The sequence below is a fragment of the Lathyrus oleraceus genome, chromosome 1, assembly GCF_024323335.1.
Source record: "Lathyrus oleraceus cultivar Zhongwan6 chromosome 1, CAAS_Psat_ZW6_1.0, whole genome shotgun sequence".
Taxonomy (NCBI): Eukaryota; Viridiplantae; Streptophyta; class Magnoliopsida; order Fabales; family Fabaceae; genus Lathyrus; species Lathyrus oleraceus.
In genome coordinates, this window is record NC_066579.1 from 411902128 (window position 1) to 411923138 (window position 21011).

The 21011-nt window shown below is 36.6% G+C and overlaps 1 protein-coding gene across 3 annotated transcripts; it reads left to right on the forward strand.

Moving 5' to 3' along the window:
* The first annotated feature begins 2835 nt into the window (after nucleotides 1-2835).
* On the forward strand, nucleotides 2836-20258 carry LOC127076710 (uncharacterized). 3 transcript variants are annotated; one of them, XM_051018468.1, is made up of 4 exons: nucleotides 2836-3108; nucleotides 3315-3748; nucleotides 3853-4029; nucleotides 19951-20258. In XM_051018468.1, the coding sequence occupies exons 2-4, from the start codon at nucleotides 3361-3363 to the stop codon at nucleotides 20103-20105; spliced, it is 720 nt and encodes a 239-aa protein (XP_050874425.1). In that variant the 5' UTR covers nucleotides 2836-3108; nucleotides 3315-3360; the 3' UTR covers nucleotides 20106-20258. The 3 variants fall into 3 exon arrangements, with proteins under 3 accessions (XP_050874425.1, XP_050874415.1, XP_050874433.1); XM_051018458.1 differs by lacking the exon at nucleotides 19951-20258 and adding an exon at nucleotides 7122-7429; XM_051018476.1 differs by lacking the exon at nucleotides 19951-20258 and adding an exon at nucleotides 7122-7429 and having other exon boundaries at nucleotides 3319-3748.
* The last annotated feature ends 753 nt before the right edge of the window (nucleotides 20259-21011 follow it).

Sequence of the window (21011 nt, forward strand, 5' to 3'; positions counted from 1 at the left end):
TACAAAACAAACAATCTTATTTTCAACAACTCTAAAAAATAAGATATGGATTACAATAATGGTTTTTAAATGTAAAGTTTATAGTATAATGATCACACTAAGTGATATATCAATTTACTTGATCTTCTCTTCCAATGACAATAATTCACAAACACAAAGATGTTAGATTGCTCAAGTATTTTATGGTTTGAATGATATGACAATATGCATAAAATATCTTGAATGAAAGTTGATAACAAGAAATGTGAATTCTGAAAATTCTAAGAGTTTGATTGGAAGAGGTGAAGTTTGAATTTGAAAGATCATGTATTTATATGTGCATAACACCTCTGATGAAACATGGTAATGTTCTGAAAGAATCATGAACAATTGCCAAGATGAAATGAAATGATTCCATGAAGTGGTGCAAGAAGAGGTGTTTGAAAAACTACTGACTTTTCAAAAATGCACAGTGGTAAATCGATTTACATAGTGAGTAAATTGATTTCCCTGTTGCAACGTTTAAAATATTTCAAAAACTTATAGTGGTAAATCGATTTCCCTAAGTGGTAAATCAATTTACCTAGTTCAAAAATTTAAAATTTTGCTTCTGGAAATGTAATGCTCCAGTGGTAAATCGATTTGCCTTTGTGGTAAATCGATTTACCTAGTTGAAAAAATTATTCTTTGCATTTGAAAAATGTGTAGGCTTCAGTGGTAAATCGATTTCCCTAATAGGTAAATCGATTTACCTAGTTTGAAAGTGAAAAATTTGAGCCTAAGTCATTTTCCATGCACTAGGAAAGGTTATGCAATGAATGTATGAATACTTGAGTATCTAAGATTTTAGTGAAGGTAAATATTCTCATTATACCTTCTTGAAATGAAAGCTTAACTTCTTGAATCAAGATGCTTTATCATTGAGTAACATCTTTGCCTTCTTGTTACTTGGAGCTTTGTCTTCATCAAAATACATTCATCATAGAGAAGCTTGACTTCACAGATCCATCAACATGATTTGGGATCGAACTGCAGAGTAACTATCATTTAAACCTTTGAGAAATCTGATTACTTTCTCAGAATCTCGATAGTTGTGAATCTTAATAATGGTTGAGCATGAAATATCACATTCACATGTAGGAATTGGACAAAAGTTGTCCAATTCTTTCCATAACATTTTCAATTTTGTATAATAAGAAGAAATGGAACAATCACCTTGCCTAAGGGTGCAAATTTCTTCCTGAAATTCTGAAATTCTAAATACTTCTCCATGATAAAAATGATCTTTCAATTCCTTCCACATGCCTGAAGCTGTTTCCATCCATAAAACACTTTGTGAGATCTCAAATTCGACTGAGTTATTCAACCATTACATGATTATAGTGTTGTACCAATCCCATGCAATGGAGTCACGATCTTCATCTGGTGGTCGCAGTGATGCACCATTGATGAAATGTAGTTTGTTCTTGGATTTTAACGTTATTGTCATGGATCTTGACCAATAATGGTAGTTACTAACGTTCAAAACAAGGGTGACAAGAACAAGTGCAGGATTCTCATTAGGATGCATGTAGTAGGGACTGAGTGTGTCATTTTGATAACCTTTATTTGTAGTAGAGGATGTGACGTTAGCAAGGCTAGAAGAAGAACTTGAAGAACCATCGATAGACATGGTTGAAAACGAAAAAAAGGAAAAGATGAAGTGCAGAACAAGAAGAAAAACTGAGTTGCGAAGAAAAAAGAGAAGAATGCAGCGATGAATGTAGTGAAAACCTAGCCACGGGTCGATGATACCATGTGAAACTACTAATCATGCACCATTGAAATAGAACAATAAAGCTTGCATCACAAGAAGAAGAAGAAGAAGAAGAAGAAGAAGAAGAAAAAACTTGTGTATTCTAACAACTGAACTATATCATTACAAGGTATTGAGTATATATAGTGAGCTAGAGTTAGTTACATCCTAACTAACTCTTACAACTAACTAAAACTGCTTAACTTACTAATGATATTAGCTGTAACTTGCACACTAAGAAAGCTCATCAAACGCAATGCTCATCATGCTTAACACTATTGGTGTATTCGAATTATCATAAATGCAGAGTGAGAAAATAATCAATTGAGAGCATTAATTAGAGGGTATAATTGGAAGATAAACGTTCTAATTGCATTGTAAACTAAAATGCGACACTTATTTTGGAATAAATAATTTTATAAGATGTGACAATTATTTTGAGACAAATGGAGTAATTAATAGTACTATTTTCTCATTATAATTTTTAAATAATATTAAATAGTTTTTACTAAATAATAATTCATTTTTCTATAGATTTAAACCTAATTATATTAACTTAAGTTAATTTTGTTGATTTTACACATGTACCCTCAAATTAAAAAAACATGTTACAAAAATTGTTATCTAAAAATACAAAGAATGTTACTCATTCCGTCTCATAATAAATATTATTTTTTAAATTTTTATACTTTTTAAAATAATGATTAATTGTATTGATTTCAATGATAAAACGAGTCTCATTTATCTTATTAATAATAAGTAATGGAATAATGACATGATTTGAAATAGAGTAAGTTAATAGAAAAAAAATAAATAAATATTAGATTGATATTTTAAATAGATAAATAATTAAAAAGAATGACATCTATTGTGAGATGGAGAGAGTATGATGTATTATTTATAATGAAAAATGAAAATAATTAATTTGAATTTTGCCACTAAATATTTTAGGAAAAATAATAATCAGATTTATTATAATACCTTGTAATGAAAAACTGAATATAAATTTTGTTGAACAAAATAATAATGACATTTACTACAATACGATGTATTTAGAAGCGACCAAAACGTAAGATTCATTCACTGATTTGGTAAACAGTTCTTAGAACGGTAAACGGTTATTTTGGGATGAAGAATGAAGGGAAGTTCATGAATCTGGTCATGCAGATCTAAAGTAAAAAATTAAATTTAATTAATTAAATAAACAGAAAAAACTCTCATCATCTACATTCCATGTTTCATTTCATTTTCATGCTCTTTTTTGCATACAAGTACAAATTCATTCGGTTTGTTTATAGCAAATTCATCTCCACTTCTCCAATTTGCAGTGAAAGGTACATTTTCTTATAACAAATTGTTATAATTTGAATGTTCCATTGTTATTTCACATCTGGTTTTTGTTATGTATAGATCCGGATTAATTGTGATTTACTGTGATTTTCATTTTTCCATGAATTCGGTTTTGTTTTTAGACTTATAACAACGCTTTGTTTTTTCAAGCGATTTCGTATGTAATTCTTTTTTTATTTAAAATGTGAAGAAAGGTGGTGGTGCAAATAGAAAAGAGGTAACAAGGGTGAGTGAGGATGGAAGAGATTCCGGAGAGAGCCGAACTGAGGAGAATTCAGAGAGAGCAAGAGAGGGAGAGAAGGCGGATACGAGATCGACAGAGGAGGCAAGCGATGACGCAAGAACAACGGGAAAGACACCTTGCACGGCGGAGAAGAAACTATCAACTTCGGAGACAAAGAGCGGCGAATGCGAATGCGAATGCTAGTAATGTTAATGCTCCTTTCATTCCTCTTCTTCCTAACCCTCTTGCTCTAGATTCAAGTGCTGGTGAAGCTAGTACTAGTGATGAATTTCAAGGTGCTAATTCTTCGACTTCACTGGACTATAGAGTCCTTAGTCATGGTATTGGTATCCCTCATTATGGACAAGAAACACTGAATTTGGGAACAAAAGTTTCTCATGGTGAGATATTGCTATATTGTTTTTGTTTTTTTTTTATAGAATCATTATACTAAATTTTACATGTTGGTTTATTTTTTGTTTTAATGTTGTAATGCAAATATTAGGTTCATCTGTTAACATGGAAAGTCTAGTTTATAAGCTAGATAATTCTCCAAGGTTGCGTCTGAAACAAATTAGACATCTTGCAAGAAATGTTACAGGTTTAGTGGCTGATGATTCTGCTGGAACTAACCAGGTTGCAGTTGAGTTGAAAACAAATGAAGTATCAAATGGTGATTTGAGTGAGTTATCTCTTTATACTAAATTATAAACAAAAGTTGTTAGTTGTATTAAATTTGTAAGACAAGTGGGAACTTGTTTTATTAAAAGACTATTTTGATCATAATAACGTTAAAAGGTAAATCACATCTACATATTGTTTTTGTTTTTTTATGATGTATTTTGTTTATATGCTAACCACAGTTTTTGTCACAAAGATATTCAAATTATTATTTATCAAAGATTGGATACTCTATGGAGAATACTATGATATGGGATATGTTGAGAAAAACAAGGGTGAGTTGTAAGTGTTAAGAAACAAATGTATGGAAGTCTCACATTGATTAAAAATGTGGAGATCGAGTATTTTATAAGTGGGAGAATTGCACATCTATCATCTTGAAATTTTGAGTGAATATATGGTGTGTCTGTCACAATACGTGTTGCTCATTAAAGAAAGACATCAATGTAAAAATGTTCCCTCACGTTGACTTATAGAGAATTGATGACCTAAAAGTGGTATCAGAATCTAGTTCAAGTGAGGGATCAACTTCTTTGTATCGAAAGTCTTCCTCATATGGTAGTGGGTAGGAGACACATACACTTGAAAAAACTGTCAACGGTGGTACAAGTGTATGTGAATGAAAGAGCTCTCGTTTGAGGGGGGATCATTGTGAATAGACTCACACTTGAGGAGGAGTTTTGAGAAAAATAAGTGCGAGTTAAAAGTGTTGAGAAACAAGTTTGTGGTATGGGAAAGTATCACAATGATTAGAAATGTAGAGATTGAGCACTTTATTGCACTTTATTAGTGAGAGAATCCACACACCTATCACCTTAAGATATGTGGTTTGTCTCTCACATGGTGGTGGGTATGAGGCATGTCCACTTAAAAAAAGTGTCAACGGCGGCACAAATATGTGTGAATGAAAGAGCTTTCGCTTGATGGGAAACATTGTGGATAGACTCACACTTGAAGGGGAGTGTTGAGAAAACAAGTGTGAGTTGAAAGTGTTGAGAAACGAGTTTGGGGTCTGGGGAAGTCCCACATTGATTAAAAAGATGGAGATTGAATACTTTATAAGTGAGAGAACACACACACCTATCATCTTAAGATTTTGGATGAATATGTGGTATGTCCCTCACATGGTGGTGGATAGGATGCATGTCCACTTGAAAAAAGTGTCAACGGCGGTACAAGTGTATGTGAATGAAAGAGCTCCCGCTTGAGGCGGAGCCTTGTCGATAAGACTCACATTTGAGGAATTTTGTTGAGGAAAACAAGTGCAAGTTGGAAGTGTTGAGAAAAAAGTATGGGATGAGGGAAAGTCTCATATTGACTAGAAACGTGGAGACTGAACACTTTATAAGTGAGAGAATATACATATATATCACCTTAAAGTTTGGGATTAATATGTCATTTTTCTCTCACATGGTGATGGGTAGGACACATGTTCAATTGAATAAAGTGTCAACGGCGGTACAAGTGTATGTGAACGAATGAGATGTCGCTTGAGGGGTAGTATTGTGGATAGAATCACACTTGAGGGGGAGTATTGAGAAAACAAGTGTGAGTTTAAAGTGTTAAGAAACAGAAGTAGGGTGTGGGGAAGTCTCACATTGATTAGAAACGTGGAGACTGAACATTTTATAAGTGAGAGAATATACATATTTATCACCTTAAGATTTTGGATTAATATGTTGTTTGTCTCTCACATGGTGATCGGTAGGACACATGTCCAATTGAATAAGGTGTCAACGACGATACAAGTGTATGTGAACGAATGAGATTCCACTGGAGGGGTAGTATTGTGGATAGAATCACACTTGAGGGGGAGTATTAAGGAAAACAAGTGTGAGTTTAAAGTGTTAAGAAACAGGGGTAGGGTGTGGGGAAGTCCCACATTGATTAGAAAGATGGAGATTTTACACTTTATACGTGAGAGAACACACACACATATTCACGCACACGCACATACACACACACACACACACACATATCACCTTAAGATTTTGGATGAATATGTAGTGTGTCCCTCACATGGTGGTAGATAGGATGCATGTCCACTTGAAAAAAGTGTCAACTGCGGTACAAGTGTATGCGAATGAAAGAGCTTCTGCTTGAGGTGGAACATTATGGATATACTCACACTTGAGAAGGAGTGTTGAGAAAAAAATGTGAGTTGAAAGTGTTAAGAAACAAGTGCGGGGTGCAGGAAAGTCCCATACTGATTAGAAAGATGGAGATTGAGCACTTTATAAGTGAGAGAACGCACATGTCTGTTACCTAAAGATTTTGGATGAATATATGTTGTGTCTCTCACATGGTGGTGGGTAGGACGCATGTCCACTTTAAAAAAAGTGTCAATTACGGTACAAATATATATGAATGAAAGAGTTTTTGCTTGAGAAAGAACATTGTGGATAAACTCACACTTGAGGGGGAGTATTCAAAAAAACAAATACAAATTGGGAGTGCTGAGAAACAAGTGTGGGGTGTGGGAAAGTCCCATATAGATTAGATAATTTATTAATAGGCAAAAATTATCCTCAAAATTTTATCTAATCTTTAAACAATTTTATTATTTATGTCATTTAGATAATTTATAGATTTGAAAAGCTGCACTTTTTTTTTATTTGAGAAAATAGTTAAACTTAAATAACATTTTTCCTAAATTTTCTTAACATTAAACATGGTGAATTGATTAGATTTTATTCATATTTTGATGCATCAAATATACCTAAATATTTGCTTATATTTGAATTTAGAGTAACATTAATTTGGGTAAAGAGAAAGTGAAGGTGGAACTACTTGACATCTTTTATTATTTGGAACACTCTTATACCATATTCGTCAAATAGTCGTCCAATGTTATATAATTATTTTATATTAATTTATTTTAAAATAAATTGAAATTTTTAATAAACTTTTTTAGAAGTATTTTAGTATATAATATAACTTTATAATACTCACATTTAGGGTCAGGTCTAACTCCTCATTTTTGTGTAAATTCTTTTTGTTTATAATATAGTTTTTGTCTTTTAAAAAACTTAAAAATATCAAGAATTTTTAGTTATTATATATAATTAGTTTGAATGTTCTTAAAATTTTCAGGTAGCATGCCAAAATCTTTGCGTTTGAATTCAGTGAAGCGTCTTGCTCGATCAGTTAATATTCTACCCAAAGAGACTGAAATTCAGAAGGAAAAAAATTTGTCTCCGGAAGGAATTCAATTACTTGATAATGAAAGCTTTATGGCCAATGATTAAAGTGAAAGTGAGGGGCTCATTCCATATTATCTTTCAAAAGAGTTGCATAAATAAATATTAAAGTATACAATACTAGATTGGAGAAATTAAAGACACATAATGTTTTTGTTTTTGTCTACTCTGTTCATTAAAAGAATAAAATTATCTACTTTATTTTGTTTGCTTTTAAAGATTTAAACTTTTTATTAAAAGTGAGATAGAAAAACAAAAATCAAACTGTATTTTTTTTTCTTTTAACTTGATTTGAATTGATTTTGGTGGTGCACAAGAATGAAGAAGATGATGGAAGAGACTAAGAGAATTTATAACTAACTTTTACTCTAAGATGTAAAAACGGTTACTATAAGAATTCAGTTACAAATTGAACTTGAATGTGAATTTGGATTACACTTCAACACTATCCATTAATCCACATTTAAGACTAAAATCAACAACATCAATTGCATCCCTCAAATGGATAAAATGTTTAGTCTTGATAGCTTTAATCAGCACATTTACAAATTGCTTATGAGTGATATGGTGAACAACTTCAAACACTCTATTTTTAACTTGATTACCCAGAAAATGGAACTTCGTGTCTATGTGTTTGCTCTTTCCATGCAACATTGGATTTATGGCAAGACTTATAGATGATTTATTGTCAATCATCAACCTCACAAGCTTGCTCACCTTGATCTTCAGATCCTTCAATAAGTTCATAGTCCAAATAGCTTGACATGTAGACAAAGCACCTGCAATGTACTCAGCTTCATATGTTGATAATGCAACAACTGGTTGCTTCTTGGAGCACCAAAAATGGGACCTCTCGGATACTTGAAGAAATATTCTGAAGTACTTCTTCTGTCAACTCTGTATCCACACCAATCAGAGTATTAATAATATATCAACTCTAAATCAAATTTAGCACCAGAAGGGAACAAAACTTCATACCTCAAGTCCCCTTAATATACCTCAGTATCCAAACATCATGTTGGTAATGAGACCACTTTGGTTTGTTCATAAACCTACTCACCATTCCAACTGCATAACAGATGTCATGTCTGGTGTTATAGAGATGTCTCAATAAGCCCACCGTCTATTTAAAAGTTGTACCATCTATATTGTCACCATCAACATCAGAATCCAATTTGTGATGTATTTCAGCATGTGTGATTGTAGACTTGCAACTTATTAGCTCAAATCTCTTTAGAACCTCATGTTTATATTTCATTTGATGCAAAAGTATACCCTTGTCAGAGTACATAATCTCCATCTCAATCTCAAACTCATTCATTAACGTCTTCTTGAACTTGACTATCTCATCTGAACAACTCCATGTCAATAATATGTCATCAACATAGAGACACACCAAAATCATGTTGCTATCATATGTATGATGAACATAAACATCATACTCCATCTCACATTTTATAAATCCTTGAAGCTTGAAAAATGAATCAATTTTTCAGATTCCAAGCTCTAGGAGCTTGTTTCAATCCATATAAGGCTTTATGAAACTTGTACACCATCTCTGCCTGATTCTTTTTCACAAATCCAGGAGGTTGTGACACATGAACTTCCTCTTGTAAGGGACAATTCAAAAATACAAATTTCACATCTAAATGCATCAGAGGCCAATTTATATTAAAAGTTATAGCAACCATCAATCTGATTGTTTCATGCCTAGCTACAGGCGCAAAAACCTCAAAGTAATCTAATCTAGGTTTTTGTAGAAATCCTCTAGCTACTAACCTTGCTTTGTGTTTGCCAATTGATCCATCTGGCTTCAATTTCAACCTGTAATCCCATCTCACGTTGATGGATTTCTTGTTCTTTGGAAGCTCATTCAACTCTCAAGTTTTGTTTCTTTCTATAGCCGTAAGTTCTTCTTTCATGGCCTTCAACCACACTTTCTTTTTTAGAGCTTCTTTAGTACTAACTAGTTCAGAGTCTACCAACATGGCACATTGAATGACTTTGTCATACGGTGAACTGGACTTTTTGTGTTTTTTATCGCAATGTCGCGGTTAGCAAGAGTCGCCACCGACTTTTCTTTTATCCAATAAGGAAAGGTGGAAAAGAACAGGAAAGACCTTAATTTAGATTTTGGGTTCGGGAGGTACATTATACAAAGGGAAGGTGTTAGCACCCTTTGTATCCATGGTTATCCATGGGCTCTTAATTGCTCGATCACTTATATTATTTTTGTCTAAAAAAGTGTTTGTGAATTGTTTGGAAAATTGTTTTGAAAAGAGAATTTAACTTTGTAATGATTCTTGTATGAATGTATACAAAGTGGTTATCTCGTTTAGTTTTGAAAATTGTTTAGAAAAATATAACTCGGTAATGATTCTAGTATGAATGTATACCAAGTGGTGATTTTCTGAAGGTATTTTGAAAGGTGTGAGGTGTGAAAAAATGTTTTAGGTTGTGAGCCAGCAATTAAGAGTTATACCGACCCAAGGTCTTTATGAGTATTTCCTATCCTTATGAGGGTAAAACTGTCCTTATTATTGAGAAATAAGTAGTTTTATCCTTTGGATGTAAAAGGGTCATCGTAGGGTCATCGATTGGTCATTGAAGGCAACAGTTACGAGGATACCTTAGCATTCGAAGGGACTATCATCTTTTAACCGTAGGCAACATCGGAGGGTCATCGAGGGACAAAGTTGTATATTCGAAGGCAACATCCGAGGGACTATAATTTATTTTATGATGATTTAACCGAAGGGTCTTTGCTAAGGGTATCCCCACGTTCGCGGGACATGACCGTAATATCGTAATCGTAAGGCAACAAAGAGAGGTCCAAGATCACTTATTCAAAGGCAAAGTTTTACAATTAATTATATAATTAGGATGAAACTCCACATTAAAATTATTAAAAATAATATATTAAAAAAATTAATACATTAGAAATTAATACATTAAAAATTAATTTAGGGTGAAACTCCACAAGGGTATCCCACAAATAAAGTGGAATACCTAGCCAATAACCTTTTCCTGGGATATGTGAACCTTTACGAAACTCAAAAAAAGAAACATGTCAGAACACCAAATCAGGGTGCAATCGAAGATTACACCGGAGAAATATCACAACAATAAATAAGATAGGATAAATAATGCATGGCTATGATAAAAACATAAAAAAAACAGACTAGAAGAATCAGGTACTGTCTCGTTCGCCTCTGCCTCGCCTAGCGAAGGCCACGGATTTTGAATTTGAAAACAGCCCCATGTTAGGAACTTTGAATTTTATGGCATTTTATCACAGGAATAACATGGTCAAACATTCAGGGTATTCAGGCATATTTAAATTCCCATACGAAAGCAAATTATATATCAACATTTAATCATGATGCATTATATATGTAGATATGGCCAATTGAAAATATAAACAATAGAGATACGCAAACCTATTTGCCAATTCAAGGTTGAAGGGATTGACCACTTGTAGTATCGGAATAAGTTAGGCAGCGGGAATTGGACGGCGATGGCTTCGGTGCAGATGGGCTGCCTTCAGGGTTTCTTTACTCTGAATTCTCCGGGTAGGCAGGGTTCCTATGCCAAAGTTTCTATCCGTCCTTCTCTGTTCTCTCTCTTTCTTTTTCCTCAAGGTTTTGTTCCAAGGAAACCTCAGAGTGTTTTGCTTCTCTTCCTTCTTTCTCCAGTAAATCTCCCAGTGTAAACTCCAAGTCTAACTCCCCCTACTGAAACTTCAGTATTTATAGACTAATTTCGTGGGTAATGGGCTTGGACTGAGGGAGACCCAAGTCCAAAATAATTTGTTATATTTTATTTATTTATTTATTTTAATTATTTAATTAATTAATTAATTAATTAATTAAAAAAAAATCTCTTTTTTTTTTTTTTTCGTTTTTTTTTTTTTTTTTTTAGGAAAAATGATGGGTAATTTTTGGGGTATGACAGCTGCCCCTGTTCAATATTCTTGAACCGAGAGAGTTAGGATGGCGTGTATGCCATTCGTGGTCTGGAGGTGGAAGATTATTGAACACTAGAATGCCCCAAAAATTTGCACTTGAGAATCGACAGTTGGTCTTGATGGAGATGGGCTTAAAGATGCCATCCGGGAGGTTTGATGACGAAAGCTTCAGATCGCGCCGTATATTAGGCCAATTTGAAGACATGGGTGCCACACTGGGTCGTACGTTAGACCGTATAATGAGTCATCCATTAGGCTGCCGACTTCGCTGGGGAGTCGGAGTGTGTCATATGCTGTTGGGGATAAAGGATCAGAATGGACCATACGCTAGATCGTATCTGAGTTGCAGAATGAGCCGTACGTTAGGCTGAATCTGATGACGAAAGGGGTAGTCGTACGTTAGACTACACTTCAGAAATGTATCGTATGTTAGGTAGGATCTGATGATGAAAGGGGTAGTCGTACGTTAGACTACACTTCAGAAATGTACCGTATGTTAGGTAGCATCTGAGGGGATGGACATCCGAACGGGTCGTACGTTAGACCGTCGCAGAATGAGTCGTCTGTTAGGCCGCATCTGATGATGAAAGCGGTAGTCGTACGCCAGACTACACTTCAGAAATGTACCGTACGTTAGGTAGCATCTGAGGGTTGTAAGATCCAAACGGGTCGTACGTTAGACCGCGTTGGGGTTGTTGGAGTTCAGAATGGATCGTACGCTAGATCGTATCTGAGTTGCAGAATGAGCCGTACGTTAGGCTGTATCCGAAGAAGAAAGTAGTCGTACGCTAGACTACACCCCTGAACGTACCGTACGCTAGGCAGTATCCGAGGATTTGAAGGTCCAAATGGGTCGTACGTTAGACCGCATTGGAGTTGCTGAAGAAGTCATATGTTGGGCTGAATCAGAATGAACCGTACGTTAGGCTGTATCTGATAACCTGTATATGTTGTACTTGCAATAAATGTCTGGGATGGGGTTAGAGATGCCATCGTTAGGAGGATATCGAAGTGTTGTCAGAATGAATGTTCCCATGAACTGTATTTGAAATATGTATCTGAATCTTGAATGTGATTGATAAAGGTGTCTGTCTGAATGAACCTTCTACTTTGACTATATCAGGAGGATAATTAACCTGCAAAGAAAAAGTTAGCTTCATGCTATGTCATGATGCATGAGATGTTTCGTGTTATGCTAAAATAAATGTGAATGTTGTATGCATGCGTATGCTGTGAAAGGATGTAATGAATGAGTTATGCGTATGAGAAGTTCTGCTTGGGGACTCTACTGGGGAAAATAAATCCCCATCTACTGATTTGAGACATTTGTGTCGATGACCCTTTCTCGGCTGGGGATGCTTGATTTCTGTCTGATGGTGGAAATATTCAACAGAGCCTGGCTGGGGATGGATGAGATGATCAATCTGTCTGGTGACGCCGACCTCTGTTGGGGAGTAACTGGCTGTGCCGGGGAATACTGCTAATTTCTTCTGAGGAATAACAGACTTGCTGGGGGAATAGAATTGGTAGCGGATTCATTGGAAGCATGGTTAGACCTTCTCCTCGATCCTGAAGTCGGGTAGTAATTGCTATTGCTATTCTACGCATATATTTTGGTAAACATTTATCATATTCAAATGCACATATTAATTCAAATTAAATCAATGGACATTTACGCAACCAAAACAGAAAAGTAAAAACAAAAGCATCTTTTTTTTGAAAGAGGGTTGTATTGATTTTGAAAGGAGGCCTATAAACAGGCAATTTGTGTACAAGGAGACAGAAATCCTAGTAAGAGGAAATTGTCGAAAACAAAGAGAAAGCTATGTGGAAGAAGTCCTATTGATTTTAAGCCTACTACTGTCATTATGTCTTCGAGCATCTCATCCCTTGCTGTCGGATAGAAGTGATTGGCTTGGTCAGTCCCTCGAACTTGGATGAAAGTTGACTGAGAACGGGACATAGTCATACGCTTTAATCCCTAATTTTTGCCTGGACCGCCTTTTTAGGTTTTCAGTCCACCAGGATACCCTTTTTTGCCCAAGCCGCCTTTTCAGGTTTTCGACTTGCCGGGTGTACATTTTTTTTTATATATCCCTAATTTTTGCCCGAACCCTTTTGGTTCGCCGGGATGCCCTTACTTTTGCCTAGATACGTCGATCTAGCGGGTCTCTTTTATGCGTAGTATTTTTTAACTATGTCCGCGTTCACGGGATGTGGGAAGTCTTCACCATCCATAGTAGCGAGTATCATGGCTTCACCAGAGAATACCTTCTTAACCACAAATGGCCCTTCGTATGTGGGAGTCCATTTGCCTCTGGGATCACCTTGTGGTAGAATGATACGCTTGATCACCAAGTCGCCAAGTTGGTACACCTGTCTCTTAACTCTTTTGTTAAATGCCTGGGTCATGCATTTCTGATATATCTGCCCATGACAAACAGCCGCAAGTCTCTTCTCATCAATCAGATTTATCTGATCGAGTCGAGTCTGAATCCATTCATCTTCATCTAAGCCCGCCTCTTTCATGATTCTTAGAGAGGGAATCTGAACTTCCACTAGTAAGATGGCTTCCATTCCATAGACTAAAGAGAACGGAGTTGCCCCTGTCGTAGTGCGCACTGAAGTGCGATAACCGTAAAGAGTAAAGGGTAACATCTCATGCCAGTCTTTGTATGTTACTGTCATTTCTTGCATGACCTTCTTGATATTGTTAGCAGTCCCCACGGCGCCGTTCATCTTTGGCCGGTACGGAGAAGAGTTATGGTGTTTTATTTTGAACTGCGTGCAGAGTTCAGTAATCATCTTGTTGTTCAAATTAGTACCATTGTCAGTGATAACTCTTTCAGGAGACAGCAGGTTTCTCAAATAGGTATTTGATAGAATCCATCTTAGAAGTCAATAAGGTGGTATGATTCAACATATACTGTCTTAGTCGGCGAGCAGCCCAGGCCAAAGCACAGCAAGCTTTCTCGGGCTGTGAGTATCTTGTTTCACAGTCGGTACCTTTTGCTAAGGCAGTATATGGCATGCTCTTTTCGACCAGACTCGTCATGTTGCCCCAACACACCTCATTGAATTTTCTAACACGGTCAAATACGTAATTAAAGGTCTTCCTTCAACTGGTGGCATCGGAACTGGAGGTTCTTGGCGATATTTCCTGATTTTGTCATAAGCTTCTTGGCATTCATCATTCCATACCATCTCTTGATTTTGTCTCAGTAATTTGAAGATGGGTTTGCAGGTAGCAGTCAAGTGTGGAATGAATCGGGCAATGTAATTCGAGTGCCCCAAGAAACCTCTGACTTCTTTCTTGTTTATTTCAGTACCCAGATTTACAATTTCAATTGATTCCTCATGCGGCTGTATAGTCTTTTCTTCTCGCAGTAGTCGGGCAAGTTCTCCAGGGACTTCACAATCTTCCTCGCTTCCATCCTCGGCTTGGTAGATCGGATTTTCAAAGTCATAATGAACAGTAGCAGAGTCATTACCAACAGGATCCAGAGTGGATATGGATCGGCAAATTGTTACGTGAGTGTGTGCAAGAAACATAGCTTGTTTGAAAAATGACAGGAAAGATAAAGAGCGCAATATTTGAATGCAAAAAGTCCATTGATCTATTGAATATGAATATGCTTATGAAAATGACAAACCCCTAACAAATTAGCCATTGTGCCTCGGGCATAGACACAATGCTTTAAGAAGTTTGATTGTAAAAGAAAATTAAAATTTGCAATTCTAGAATAAACAATAACAATTACTCCTGACTAAAGGAAATCGGGATAATGTCTTCAGTCTTCCAATTGTTGAGTCTGTCACCAATTGTTGGGAAAATCCAGCTATCTAAGTCGCAATCACTATCAGCATCTTCCATAGCATTAATCTGATTTTTGACTATCTTTCCAGAGTTAAACCCCAGGCCAGCTTTATCAGACTTGTACGGTACATTGATCAGTTGACCCCAACCAGCACGATCACCATTTTCAATCGCGGCTTGAGCATCTTTCAGAGAGATCATGACAGGGGGAGCACGAACAACCTTGGGCACAAGGGGAGTTGGCTTAAGGACAGGACTGGGTGGAGGAACCACTTCAAATGACTGAGAAGGAGTCTCAAAGAATTCACCATCCATCTCGACGTATTTGAAGGCTTGCACACTACTGACAATATACTCTTCTTCTCCACATACAGTGACAACCATGCCTGCTATTGGATACTTCAGCTTTTGATGAAGCGACGAAGCTACCGCACCTGCCCCATGGATCCAAGGGCGCCCCAACAAGCAGGAGTAGGCGGGACGAATGTCCATCACGTGAAAGGTAGTGTTGAAGACTTGAGGTCCTATCTTGATAGGGAGAACCACTTCACCATAGACAACACTCTTCGCACCATCGTAAGCACGCACCACAACATCACTAGGTTTCAGTTCAATGCCTTTGTAGTCAAATTTATCGAGTACAGCTTTCGGGAGCACATTCAAGGAAGAGCCGTTGTCGATCAACACGTGAGCCAGGGTGATCCCCTCACACTCGATGGAGATATGCAGAGCTTTATTGTGATTCTTTCCTGCTGGCGTCAGGTCAGCATCGGAAAAGCCTAGGCCATTGTCAACAGTCAAATTAGCAACATAATGTTCGAATTGATCGACGGATGTTTCTTGAGGCACATGAGCGGTCTTCAAGAATTTCATCAATGCATTGGCATGGGATTCAGAGGATAATAACAAGGACAACATTGAGATTTTAGACGGAGTATGCCCCAATTGTTCCACTACATCAAAATCGCTCTTACGGATGATTTTCAGCATCTCTTCCATTTCCTGTTTGGCAACATCTTCAGAAGTAACTTCGACCGATGTCTCTGACTGAGGAGGATTGACTGGTCTTTTTCCTCGAATTTCGGGAGCGGGAGGTGAGATTTCTGGGGAGTAGATCCTTCCACTTCGAGTAACTTTACTAGTCCCCACAATATCATTAGGATTAGCAGAACTACCAACCTGCTTTATGCCATGGATGTAAACGTCGCCTCCATAGTTCCACGGAATAGCTTTGCTGGAGGAATATGGCACGGGGCCAGGTGCGGTAATAATCAGGGGAGCCACTTTGGGCTCAGCGGTAATCTTCACAGGCACTCTAGTAGCGGTAATCTTCACTGGAGCTTTGGACCTAGCAATCACAGATACCTCTTCAATAGAGTTGTCCACCTTAGGAACCCTTTCAAATAGAATTGTACGATCATCCATCAGCCGTTGAATGCCGTTCTTCAACTTCAAACAATCATTGGGTCGGAGTACACAGAGATCGCAATCTTCAGCACAACCTGGAAATAAACCAGCTTGCAATAAATTCTTCTTAACGATCAGGAGAGGAGATGCTAAATCAGGAACGTCAGTAACGTGAGAATTGTCGTCCACAACATTAACATTCTGGTCATGATTAGGCATAGGTGCTGTGATGACATTGGGGGTCGCCGGAGGATCAAATTCAATTTCTCCAGCGTCGATCATATCCTGAATCTTGTTCTTCAACAACCAGCAATCATTCGTATCATGCCCGGGGCTATCGGAGTGATAGGCACACCTGGCGTTGGGATTATAACGAGGAGAAGTAGTGTTGGGATTTGCAGGAGGGCCTCTGAGGGTAATCAAATTGGCCTTTAACATACTCTGCAGTGCTTGGGTTAAAGTCATATTGATCTTGGTAAACTGTCTTCTCGACCTGTCTCGTCTGTGTTGGAAGTTCTGAGATGGCGGTGCGTCAATTGTAACTGCCCCAACAGTATGGTCACGATTCTTCTTGTTATGCTTCCTCTCACTGTACACAGTATTTGATTCACTCTTTCCCTGATAGGACTTTTTGGTGCTTGCAGAAGTAGCTGCCTGTATCTTTCCACTTCGAATGCCGCTTTCAACCCGTTCACCTGTCAAGATAAGTTCAGTGAAACCTGACGAGGAACTTCCCAGTAGATGGTTGTAGAATGGGTCAGTCAGTGTACCCATGAACATGTCCACTAACTCTCGATCAGTCATAGGGGGTTTGACTCTGCCAGCCAAATCTCTCCACTTTTGAGCATATTCTTTGAAACTTTCTTTAGAGCCCATAGTCATATTTTGTAGCTGTAGCCGAGTAGGCGCTAACTCAGAATTATACTGGTAGTGCTTGTAGAAAGCTGTTGCTAAATCAGTCCATGTGCGGATGTTAGAGCTCTCAAGCTGATAATACCACTCTAACTGTGTGCCAGACAGACTCTCTTGGAAGAAATGGATCCACAGTTTCTTATCAGTAGTGTGCGGCTGAATCTTTCTCACATAAGCCCTTAGATGCATCTGAGGACAAGAGGCACCATCATACTTAGTGAAAATGGGAACCTTGAATTTGCGGGGAATGACCACATCAGAGACCAGACCCAAGTTTTCGAAATCCAGACCGGGCACTTTCTGCCCCTCCATAGCTAGCATACGTTCTTCCAGCAACTTGTACTTATCATCCTTCGGAGAGTACTGTTCATGTTCATAATCTTCATCGTCGTCCTCAGAATTGACGAGATTAGGATTCTCATCTTCCGAATCATTCTCGGTCTCTTCTTCTGAATCCTTCGGAATTCTAATCTTGACTCCTGTAACCTGTCCCTTAAGCCTTCTCCCCGGGTTGATGTAACCCACAGGTTTCTGGTCCTTCTTCTTCTCCATCAAAAGAGCTTTCAGTTCTTCCTGCCCCTTAGATAAGCTCAGCATCATTTCCTGGAATTGAGCATTCTGGGCCTGGAGATCTTTGACAGTTTGTTCGAGAGCCATTGTTCAATCTGTTTGAATCTGCTGGAATCTGTTGGAATCTGTTGGAATCTGTTTGATAGGAAAATCGTGAGAACACTGATCCTTTAGAATACCTGTTATGCGATGCAATGCAATGTATGAAATGTTTTCAAGGACTTTCGGGATTTAACTTTGCATAAACTAACAAAAAGAGCTTTTTTTTTTCTTTTCTCTTTTGTTTTTGCTTTTGTTTTTGTTTTTTCTGTTTTTTTTTTTTTAGCAGAGTTAAATCCCTAAATCCTTGAAATAGTTAGTACAATGCCATGATGTTATGATGTTATGTTGTTATGATGTCATGTTGTTAGATAAATAACAAGCACAAGCAAGTCACACAACAATCATTCCTAGGTTTTAAGGCTTGCGTGAGTTCCATAGGTAAATACCCTCCCCACTGAAGTTTGGTTGGTTCAACCTGTCTTAGAATAGTAACCGGGTTCTAGAAGGATCTCAAATCATTGACCTTTCCTTAAGTCCACTTCAGTGCAACACCAAGTGGTTGACCGAAGCTTCCCTAAAGTCCAATCTCAAAGAGTGTAGTATCGAGTCTCAACCAACTCCAGTCGGAACCGAAGCCAGTTATCTCACTACTTTCTAATGGCCAGGATGAGTCAATTAGGGTTCTAAAGGTCTGGTTAATGCTTTTATGACACCACGCGAATGCCAAATATTTCCTCAACTAACATGAGGAACATCAGGACATTCAAAGTGCCACATTAACCGTAGCCATCATTTTGACCATTCCAGTATACGCCGGACAGTCGCGATGATCTCTTGCTACTTACCTAAGGTACACTAGATCCGGGTGTAGGATCTTTCACTCGAGCATAACATACCCAAGATTTTGGATGAATATGTAGTGTGTCCCTCACATGGTGGTAGATAGGATGCATGTCCACTTGAAAAAAGTGTCAACTGCGGTACAAGTGTATGCGAATGAAAGAGCTTCCGCTTGAGGTGGAACATTATGGATATACACACACTTGAGAAGGAGTGTTGAGAAAAAAATGTGAGTTGAAAGTGTTAAGAAACAAGTGCGGGGTGCAGGAAAGTCCCATACTGATTAGAAAGATGGAGATTGAGCACTTTATAAGTGAGAGAACGCACATGTCTGTTACCTAAAGATTTTGGATGAATATATGTTGTGTCTCTCACATGGTGGTGGGTAGGACGCATGTCCACTTTAAAAAAAGTGTCAATTACGGTACAAATGTATATGAATGAAAGAGTTTTTGCTTGAGAAAGAACATTGTGGATAAACTCACACTTGAGGGGGAGTATTCAAAAAAACAAAATACAAATTGGGAGTGCTGAGAAACAAGTGTGGGGTGTGGGGAAGTCCCACATAGATTAGATAATTTATTAATAGGCAAAAATTATCCTCAAAATTTTATCTAATCTTTAAACAATTTTATTATTTATGTCATTTAGATAATTTATAGATTTGAAAAGCTGCACTTTTTTTTTATTTGAGAAAATAGTTAAACTTAAATAACATTTTTCCTAAATTTTCTTAACATTAAACATGGTGAATTGATTAGATTTTATTCATATTTTGATGCATCAAATATACCTAAATATTTGCTTATATTTGAATTTAGAGTAACATTAATTTGGGTAAAGAGAAAGTGAAGGTGGAACTACTTGACATCTTTTATTATTTGGAACACTCTTATACCATATTCGTCAAATAGTCGTCCAATGTTATATAATTATTTTATATTAATTTATTTTAAAATAAATTGAAATTTTTAATAAACTTTTTTAGAAGTATTTTAGTATATAATATAACTTTATAATACTCACATTTAGGGTCAGGTCTAACTCCTCATTTTTGTGTAAATTCTTTTTGTTTATAATATAGTTTTTGTCTTTTAAAAAACTTAAAAATATCAAGAATTTTTAGTTATTATATATAATTAGTTTGAATGTTCTTAAAATTTTCAGGTAGCATGCCAAAATCTTTGCGTTTGAATTCAGTGAAGCGTCTTGCTCGATCAGTTAATATTCTACCCAAAGAGACTGAAATTCAGAAGGAAAAAAATTTGTCTCCGGAAGGAATTCAATTACTTGATAATGAAAGCTTTATGGCCAATGATTAAAGTGAAAGTGAGGGGCTCATTCCATATTATCTTTCAAAAGAGTTGCATAAATAAATATTAAAGTATACAATACTAGATTGGAGAAATTAAAGACACATAATGTTTTTGTTTTTGTCTACTCTGTTCATTAAAAGAATAAAATTATCTACTTTATTTTGTTTGCTTTTAAAGATTTAAACTTTTTATTAAAAGTGAGATAGAAAAACAAAAATCAAACTGTATTTTTTTTTCTTTTAACTTGATTTGAATTGATTTTGGTGGTGCACAAGAATGAAGAAGATGATGGAAGAGACTAAGAGAATTTATAACTAACTTTTACTCTAAGATGTAAAAACGGTTACTATAAGAATTCAGTTACAAATTGAACTTGAATGTGAATTTGGATTACACTTCAACACTATCCATTAATCCACATTTAAGACTAAAATCAACAACATCAATTGCATCCCTCAAATGGATAAAATGTTTAGTCTTGATAGCTTTAATCAGCACATTTACAAATTGCTTATGAGTGATATGGTGAACAACTTCAAACACTCTATTTTTAACTTGATTACCCAGAAAATGGAACTTCGTGTCTATGTGTTTGCTCTTTCCATGCAACATTGGATTTATGGCAAGACTTATAGATGATTTATTGTCAATCATCAACCTCACAAGCTTGCTCACCTTGATCTTCAGATCCTTCAATAAGTTCATAGTCCAAATAGCTTGACATGCAGACAAAGCACCTGCAATGTACTCAGCTTCATATGTTGATAATGCAACAACTGGTTGCTTCTTGGAGCACCAAAAATGGGACCTCCCAGATACTTGAAGAAATATTCTGAAGTACTTCTTCTGTCAACTCTGTCTCCACACCAATCAGAGTATGAATAATATATCAACTCTGAATCAAATTTAGCA